This window comes from Puma concolor, chromosome C1 (assembly GCF_028749965.1).
Source record: "Puma concolor isolate L17-30 chromosome C1, mPumCon1.1.hap2, whole genome shotgun sequence".
Lineage (NCBI taxonomy): Eukaryota > Metazoa > Chordata > Mammalia > Carnivora > Felidae > Puma > Puma concolor.
Genome location: NC_141674.1, coordinates 33,500,622 through 33,509,384, shown reverse-complemented (window position 1 = coordinate 33,509,384; position 8,763 = coordinate 33,500,622). Strand labels below are relative to the sequence as shown.

The 8,763-nt window shown below is 49.2% G+C and overlaps 1 protein-coding gene across 6 annotated transcripts in view; it reads right to left on the bottom strand.

Moving 5' to 3' along the window:
- Window positions 1-1,265: 1,265 nt before the first annotated feature.
- TMEM269 (transmembrane protein 269) overlaps window positions 1,266-8,763 on the bottom strand; it is a 17,163-nt gene continuing 9,665 nt past the window's right edge. For 5 of the 6 annotated variants that reach the window (XM_086716676.1, XM_086716671.1, XM_086716672.1 and 2 more), the window contains 4 exons: window positions 8,599-8,696; window positions 7,779-7,922; window positions 6,948-7,148; window positions 1,266-1,497 (listed from right to left, as the gene is read on the bottom strand). In XM_086716676.1, coding sequence (XP_086572802.1) covers window positions 1,361-1,497; window positions 6,948-7,148; window positions 7,779-7,922; window positions 8,599-8,696 — 580 coding nt within the window. In that variant the 3' untranslated portion in view covers window positions 1,266-1,360. The remainder of the gene's footprint in view (window positions 1,498-6,947; window positions 7,149-7,778; window positions 7,923-8,598; window positions 8,697-8,763) is intronic. The other variant, XM_086716673.1, reaches the window with a different exon arrangement.

Sequence of the window (8,763 nt, the reverse complement as noted above, 5' to 3'; positions counted from 1 at the left end):
GAGTGCCGGGCACTGTGGCAAACAGCAGAAATAAAAACATGCGAACTGAAGGAGCCTAAAATCTGGTGGCACACAGACATATTCATCTACCCGTGAAAAAATATAAATGATCTAACAGATATGAATGGAGAGCAAGAGGGACGAGGAGGGCGCGACCTGCTCCTTCAAAGCCAGATCCTGGCAGTGTGATTCACCAGATGGTTCTTTTTAAAATCTAATTTTAGACTTCCTACCTATTTACCAAATACATTGTTCTGCAAACCAAGAAATTAGATCTGAGGTAAAAGGTTCTCTGGCGCCAGAGTTGGGGAAGGGGCCAAGCCAGCCAACAATCCTTTGGAATACTGCTTGGAGGTAGACGGCCCAGAGGCCGTGCTGGGGAGTCACTGCCTTCGGGCCTAAATTCTTTGTGAGGGGCAACTTTAAGGTTCCATACAATATTCTTTATTTTTATTCAATTTGGATTTTAGAATATGAAGTGTGGGGTGCCTGGGTGGTTCGGTCAGTTAAGTGTCCAACCCTTGACTTCAGCTCAGGTCATGATCTCACGATTCTGGAGTTCGAGCCCCAGGCTGGGCTTTGCACTAACAGCCCGGAGCCTGCTTGGGATTCTGTCTCTCCCTCTCTCTGCCCCTCCCCTGCTGGTACTCACTCTCTCTCTCTCTCTCTCTCTCAGTAAATATATAAACTTAAAAAAATATATGAAGTGGCATCTGAATATCTAGAGGTTAGTATTTTATAGTTGAGGAAAAAACCAGATGGGAACCAGGTGACGCCTTCAAGCTGCCAATGTGTCTAATCTCTAACTGAAGCAAAAGGCAGAAGCTTGGACTGTCGAAATGTAGAATTTTAAGTTACAAAATCCTGTATACATTCACACTGGGCAGCATGATTGTCCTGTGATTAGCTCTGCTCTACTGAACCAATCTGCAAGTTTAAGAAATGCTTTAATAAGCACCCTCCACGCCCCCTCACCCCCGCGCCCTGGAGTAATAAGGATCAGGCCAAGGTGGAGACTATACCAATGCTAAAGGGTTTCACCCCACTCCAAGGGATTGACCTTAGTACACAACATCACCCAGCCGGTAACAGGGCTGGAACTCAAACCCAACCCAACTTTATCTTGGAAAGAATTCTGTTCTATATGACACAGCTATTGTCCCCAAGGGATTCGGAACCCTGAGTAAAGAGGAAGAAGTGAAGGCCACTGGCCCTATCGTGGGTTGCTCTGGTTCAAGGCACACGTATCTAGCACACAGGAGACGTAGGGACAAAGAAAGATTTAGTGAGGATAAGGCAAGGCTTGGCCCGATATGCTGGCACAAACCCCACAGAGGCCAGTGGGAGTGGGTGAAGCTGTTCACTTTCTTTGGTGCTGTAGCCTGAAGCATGCTGCCTTGCCCCACAGAGCATCTGGAAAGAAGATGTAGGACAGCGACCACATCAGGCAGTAAAAAGCAGTTAGGGAGAATGGAGACACAAGCAGCATGATGACACCTGGAGGGAGAAAAAAGGCAAACATTCCATGTCTATGAAGCTCTCTGCGTGTATTTCCCGCCCTCTTCCCTCCCATCCCCATCCTCCCATCCTTCAGTTTTTACTCATCGGCCTAAGAAACAAGAACCAACGAGACCCGAGCCCTGCCTTTAAGAGGTTTTGTCTCTTTGTAACTAGATAATTATAATGTAATGCAAACTCAGGTTCCATTTGGTTGAATTCAGATCAGAAATCAGTCTTAGCCGAGAATAAATTTGAGTTGTCCAGACCCCTTGTTAGAAATATATGTATATATCTCCATCCATCCCAGGGGCGCCTGGGTGGCTCAGTCAGTTAAGCGTCCGACTCTTGATTTTGGCTCAGGTCATGATCTCAGGGTTCGTGGGATCGAGTCCTGTGTGAGGCTCTGTGATGACAGCATGGAGCCTGCTTGAGACTCTCTCTCCCTCTCTCTCTCTGCCTCTTCCCTACTTGTACTCTCTCTTCCCCCCCTTCCAAAAATAAATAAATAAACATTAAAAAGAAGAATATATATATATATATATATATATGAATGACATATATATTTCCAATTGTGTCAAGTTTAATATGTGATAGTGGCCAATACAATGTTACACATATGCAGAAGAGCACAGCAGACCTGGGACAGCTCTCTTTAGAAAGGCCTTGGGGCGCCTGGGTGGCTCAGTCAGTTAAGCGGCCGACTTCAGCTCAGGTCATGATCTCCCGGTCCGTGAGTTCGAGCCCCGCGTCGGGCTGTGTGCTGACCGCTCAGAGCCTGGAGCCTGTTTCAGATTCTGTGTCTCCCTCTCTCTGACCCTCCCCCATTCATGCTCTGTCTCTCTCTGTCTCAAAAATAAATAAACGTTAAAAAATAAAAATTAAAAAAAATAAAAATTAAAAAAAAAAAAAGAAAGAAAGGCCTGCTTGCAAGGTGCCTGGGTTTGTGAGTTCAAGCCCTGCATTGGGCTCCATGCAGACAGTATGGAGCCTTCTTGGGATTCTTTTTCTCCGTCTCTCTCTGCCCCTCCCCTGGTCATTCTGTCTCTCAATATAAATAAAAAAGAAAGGAAGGAAGGAACGAACAAATGAACGAACGAATGAACGAAAGCCATCCTGCTTGCCAGGTTGGCCTTTAACTGGAGTCCAGGAACATGGCTAGTAAACAGTTCCCTATATCAATATAGAACTTTCCTGGGGTGCCTGGGTGGCTCAGTCGGTTAAGCATCCAACTTCGGCTCAGGTCATGATCTCACGGTCCGTGAGTTCGAGCCTCACGTCAGGTTCTGTGCTGACAGCTCAGAGCCCAGAGCCTGTTTCGGATTCTGTGTCTCCCTCTCTCTCTGCCCCTCCCCCTTCATGCTCTGTCTCTCTCTGTCTCAAAAATAAATAAACATTAAAAAAAGAGTCTATTTCTAATATAGAACTTTTCCTAATGGGCAAGAATGGTTCCCTGTCCTTAGACTGTGCTGAGTGTTGATTTCCTTCTGTGTAAGTCTAGAATTTTGGTACCGCTAGGTCTAGGGTGCTGATGTGGCCAGCCCTTATAAAAACCTTGGACCCTGAGTCTCTAAAGAGCTTCCAGGTACACAAGACTTTCATGGGTGTTGTCACAGTTTTGTGCAGGGTGGCCCCACAGGGAGGACACTTGAGGGGCTGTGCCTCATTTCCTCCAGATTTTGCCCCTTTCATCTGCCCTTTGCTGCCTTTGCTTTGTGTCTTTTGCTGTAATAAGTCTTAACCATGAGTATGACTATATGCATCCTGTGAATCCCCAAGAGAACCACTGAACCTGGGGTGGTCTTGGGGGACCCCCAACACATTTGAATCTGAGATACACCACCGACAGGCAAAAGGGCCCCAACACTTGTGGAATATCTACTTTGCACCAGACAATCTGCTAGGTATGTTACAAAGATCGCTCCATTTACGTTTCATAATAATTCTGTGACTCAGAATCCAGTCTGTTTTTCAGATGAAGAGACAGAGGGGATATAACCTGTACAAGGTCTTGATTCAAAGCCGTGTCTGCCTGACTTGTAAAAACTAGACAGCCTCGGAAAGCTCAAAGAGGGTTGGAGAGTACGAGGCAACATCGTTTCCGTGGGGATAACTACCATACATTCCTCAAGAGAAATCAGAACATATGATCTGACAGAAGACCACTTTCAGTTACAGAGATGTATTGGAGCTTTGGAATGCTTAATATTTCAGAACAGTCATTGATCTGTTGAGGCAATGGGACAATATTTTAAACCAGAGTTGTCCTGGAAAATGCGTGACATGAGGTCTCACAGCCACAGGCCGGCTTTTCAGAAGCTCTGTGGGGGAGACGGAACCTCCGTCTAAAAAGGTGATTGGCTGCACTCCAGGTAAGAGGAATATCAAGAGTGGCCATTTTGGAATCTGTCCAGTTGGGCTCTGGTATTAAGTGGTATCGACATCTGTGAGGTACAGTTTCCTCCTTTACTCTCACAGCCAAGACAATCCAAGGAAGGCTGAGGCCAAGCATATGGTTTATTGGGAGAAAAGGGGAGCCGTGGTATCTACAGGAGCAAAGAGCATTGTGGGAAACACTGTTGCTGAGAGATAGGAGGGCAGGTGGAGGGAAGAAGGGACTAGAAATTTCCCTACAGGACACATCTGTGCCAGAGGATTGATCTGCATCATCCCATTTAATCTCAAGAATCCTGAGGTAGGAATTATTGGCTTCATTTTATAGATGAAGAAAACTAAACTCAAAATAATGAGGTCGTCAGCCCAAGTTGATGCAATTAACGCGTCCTGGCATCGGAACTTGAACTCAGGTCTGTTTAGCAGCAAACCCAGATGCTTCTCAACACTGTTCTGCCTCTGCTAGCTGGGCCACAGAGGAGCCACTGCCTAGAACTTGAGCAGGGGCGTCGGTGCTGGTGGTACAGAGAAAGGGTATGAGCCTAAAAGGGAAGGTCAGGGGGCACCTGTGTGGCTCAGTCGGTTAAGCATCCGACTTCAGCCCAGGTCATGATCTCACGGTTCATGAGTTTGAGCCCCTGTCTGTGCTGACAGCTCAGAGCCTGGATCCTGCTTCAGATCCTGGTGTCTCCCTCTCTCTCTAACCCTCCCCTGCTTGCACTCTGTCTCTCTCTCTCTTTCTCAATAATAAATAATAAACATTAGGGGCGCCTGGGTGGCGCAGTCGGTTAAGCGTCTGACTTCAGCCAGGTTACGATCTCGCGGTCCGTGAGTTCGAGCCCCGCGTCAGGCTCTGGGCTGATGGCTCAGAGCCTGGAGTCTGTTTCCGATTTTGTGTCTCCCTCTCTCTCTGCCCCTCCCCCGTTCATGCTCTGTCTCTCTCTGTCCCAAAAATAAATAAAAGTTGAAAAAAAAATTTTTTTAAATAAATAATAAACATTAAAAATTAAAAGAAAAAAGGACAGTCAGGATGAAAGCAGGGACCCTATGAACCAGACTGGACCCACAGGGAATAAAGAAAGAAACCAAGTATCCCTGTAGATGTTTGTCTTGTCCCCATGAGCACATCCCAAAAGAAGAAACACGGGTATTCCTTGAAGGAAGCCCTAAGTCAGGGAGAACTCTAGGGAGATATCCGCCAGGTCCCCAGTGTGGCCAGGACCTCAGGGCTTCCTCAATATCGGTTCTGTTCCCAACATGCATCTGAAGTCCCTTCATCTGCTCTGTTGCCACCACCTCTCATACGACAGCAAGTCACTTTTCCTCTTTGTTCTCAGTCTCCCGCCATCTGGTCCCCACATTGTAGTCCAAGTGGCCACTTAAAACCGCTGCTCAGAAGTCCCTTCAGAGGCTTCCCCTTTGCCGCTAGGATCAGTTCCCCCAAACCCACCCCCTTCACGGACTCGGTATGTATCACTAGGATCTCTCAGCAAGTTCCAGCCACACGGCTGCACGACCGCACCCAGCACCTTCTAGCCTAGAGCCTAGAAAATGCTGTTTTCTCTTCTGAACTACCTCTCTTACCCACCTAGCCAGTCATCTTGAAGGTCACCATTTTTATTTTTTCCAGTTTTATTGAGATATTATGGACATATAACACAAAACTGTATTAGTCCAAGGTGTACAGCGTAATTATTCGATATTTGTGTATCCTGTGACACGACCAGCAGTCTCGTTAGTGTCTGCCACTGCACAGTTACCCATTTCCCTTTCTTGCGACGAGAACTTTTAAGATCTGCTCTCCTATCTACTTCCAAATACAATATTCTTTTTTTTTAATGTTTATTTATTTTTGAGAGAGAGAGAGAGAGACAGACAGACAGCACAAGTGGGGGAGGGGCAGAGAGAGAGGGAGACACAGAATCCAAAGCAGGCTCCAGGCTCCGAGCTGTCAGCACAGAGCCCGATGCGGGGCTCGAACCCACGGACCGTGAGATCATGACCTGAGCCGAAGTTTGAAGCTCGACCGACTGAGCCACCCAGGTGCCCCTCTTTTTTTTTAGAGAGGGCACAAGTGAGCGAGGGGTAGAGACAGAGAGAATCCCACAAGGGGCAGAGAGAAAGAGAGAGCGAAGTGGGACTCACCCAAAGCAGGGTTCATGCTCACCCGAGGCAGGGCTTGAACCACAAACTGTGAGATCGCGACCTGAGCCAAAGTCAGACACTTAACCGAATGAGCCACCCAGGCTCCCCACAACATGGTATTGTTAACTGTAGTCACCGTGTTGTCCATTACGTCCCCAGAACTTATAATTGGAAGTCTGTACCTTTGACCACCTTCCCCCAGGTTCCATTTAAATGTTACCTTCTGAAGCATCCTTTCCACCCTTCAGACCATTTCAGTCTCATTAAGTCCCCTTCTCAGAGCACCCTGTGCTCCACGACGCATCAAAACTATGCCTTTCTAGTGTCCAACTCTTGGTTTCAGCTCAGGTCATGATCTCACAGTTCATGGGCTTGAGCCCCGCGTCGGGCTCCGCTCTGTTAGCATGGAACCTGCTGGATTCTCTCTCTGCCTCTCTCCCTCTCTGTCATTATAAATAAATAAACTTAAAAAAAAACAACAACTATGCATTTCTAGTTATTTCTGCCACTATTTGGTTGGGGTCTGTCTCCCCTATTAGACTGTGAATCCTGAGGCAGGAAGGGTTTGTCTAGTTTATCAGTTTGGTTCCCAGTATCCAGCATATGCTAGGTGTTCCTGATTGAACTTAACAGTGTTCAACAAATACTTACTGAGCATCTACCACGTGGTTGGCACAATGCTAGGCCCAGGGATTACTGCACGAATGAAAGAGAGTCCTCTATCTGGGGGCAGTTTTAGTGTGTATAGACAATAAAAAAGTAGATACATTTCAGATGGTGATAAACTCCATGGACACAAATAAAACAGGGTAAGGGAGATCGGGAGTGTGGGGGCGAGGTACAGGGTGGCCATGAGCAGCAGTGATAATAGACCAGCACTGGTGCCATTTGAAAGCAGTATTTTCACTCACCCCCCAGATAAATCAATTTTTTCCAGTTCTCAGACCCCAGGATCTCATCACGTGGATAGTAGCTCTGGTCCATCATGAACAGAATCATAAGTGAGGCCATGCAAGACAGAATGAACGTGTTGCCTTTGGTCAGAAGGCAGGTGGAGGCCAAAACACAGGAAGCATAGCGGCAGGGTAGACCCTTGTATGTGAAGGGAACACCTGCCAGGGAAGGAAGAGGTGGAGATTAGCTGCCTCCCGCTGAGCAAAGCCAGCCCGTTGGGTCTTCCCTGCCACCCACTCCAGATCCCCCTCCTCGCCAGGCAATGGCAGGCTGTAAAGCGGTCAGCCGTTCGCAGAGATGGTGTGTGGGTTCTGTGCCGAATCCCCACGGGGAAGCAGGTGGCTGGGACAAGGCATGGGCCCCAGCACCAAGGAAGGCTCTGCAGGAGGGTCCTCTGAGGTCTTCCAGTCCACCTCTACGCCCCCTTGCATTGTGACCTTGGGCAAGGCAACTGCCCTTGGTTGCCTTGCTCAGTTTCTCCATCTGTTGTAGAAAACTGTGGAGGATGACCTCTAGTTCTGGATTCTGTGAGTCTCTGTGCACCACCCAAAGGTCATACAACGAGAAAAAGGCACAGCTGGTCCGAGAACCATGGGCCCCTGCCCCTCTCCAGGTCTCTGTCAGTGCAGCCTGCAGCCTCCAGTGGGCCTGGGGCACAGGACAAGGAAGGGAAAGGAACCAAAGAGGAGGGGAGGAGTCAGTTACCGCCCCCCCCCCAAGGCTTCTGGCATCCAACAGCGCCCCTCCGTGGCTCCCCACCCTTAGCTACAAGGCTGGGGTCCACTCACCGGTTGAATAAAAACACAGGCGGAAGGTAGCAGCTAACACATAGATGACGGCCAGGAACGCATTCAGAGGCCCATCCACGCCTAGGAGCAGGGCTGAGGCCAGGCCAAAGGTGGTGAAGACAGCAAAGTCATTCAGCTCCACCCCTGCTCCAGGAGGTCGAGGTCAGAACTTAGGCTCATTTGTCTTGCACTTTAGTCCCCTGTGGTGGGGGAGCTGCAGGGGTGCCAAGCCGGGACTGAGGTCCCAGAGAAAAACAGCCGCTCCCCTAGGGATCAAGGATGGGGGCGGGGCGGGGGGGGGGGGGCCTCCTGGCTCTGCCTCACATGGACCATGCGGCCTGAGGCAAATCTTTCCTTCTCAGGTCTTAGTTTTCCCGCCCTTTAACATCCAGGGTTGGACCACAACTGGATACAAATTCACAAGCCACAGAACCCTTTTTTTTTCAAGCAAACTCTTACATGGAAATATTTTCTTGTATTTTAAACCAGCCGCTCTGCTGGGGGGATTTTTCATTTCCCCCCTCCCAAGCACCGCAGCCACCACCCACTCCCAATTCCTGGGGCACCCCTAGCGGGGAGGCAGCACCGCCAAGGAAACTGCGGCCTGGGCAAGGATGGCTAAGGATCAACAGGTGAGCCCGCGGGGGGCCTAGATCTGAACTATGGGGCTCCGGGATGGTTCTCCGGCTGTTTCTGCTGTCCTCAGAGGGAGGTGAGCAGGAGTGCTGACTCCTGAAAGCTTGCTGGATGTGAGAAGATGGAGGGAGACCCGAGATGGGCTCCTGGAGTCAGGGATCAGGGGTCTGAGGCCTGGACTCACCCGATCTGGAGCAGAGGCTGAGGTGTCTGGTTATCGTCCCAACTGCCATGTCTAATAGGAAGCTGATCAGAAGCATCCAGGAGGCACTGTAGCATTTCCTGAAGTGTAGGGCAGCAGGCCCCGACAGGACAGCTGTGTCATGGGCTGCACTGGGCAACCCCTCCA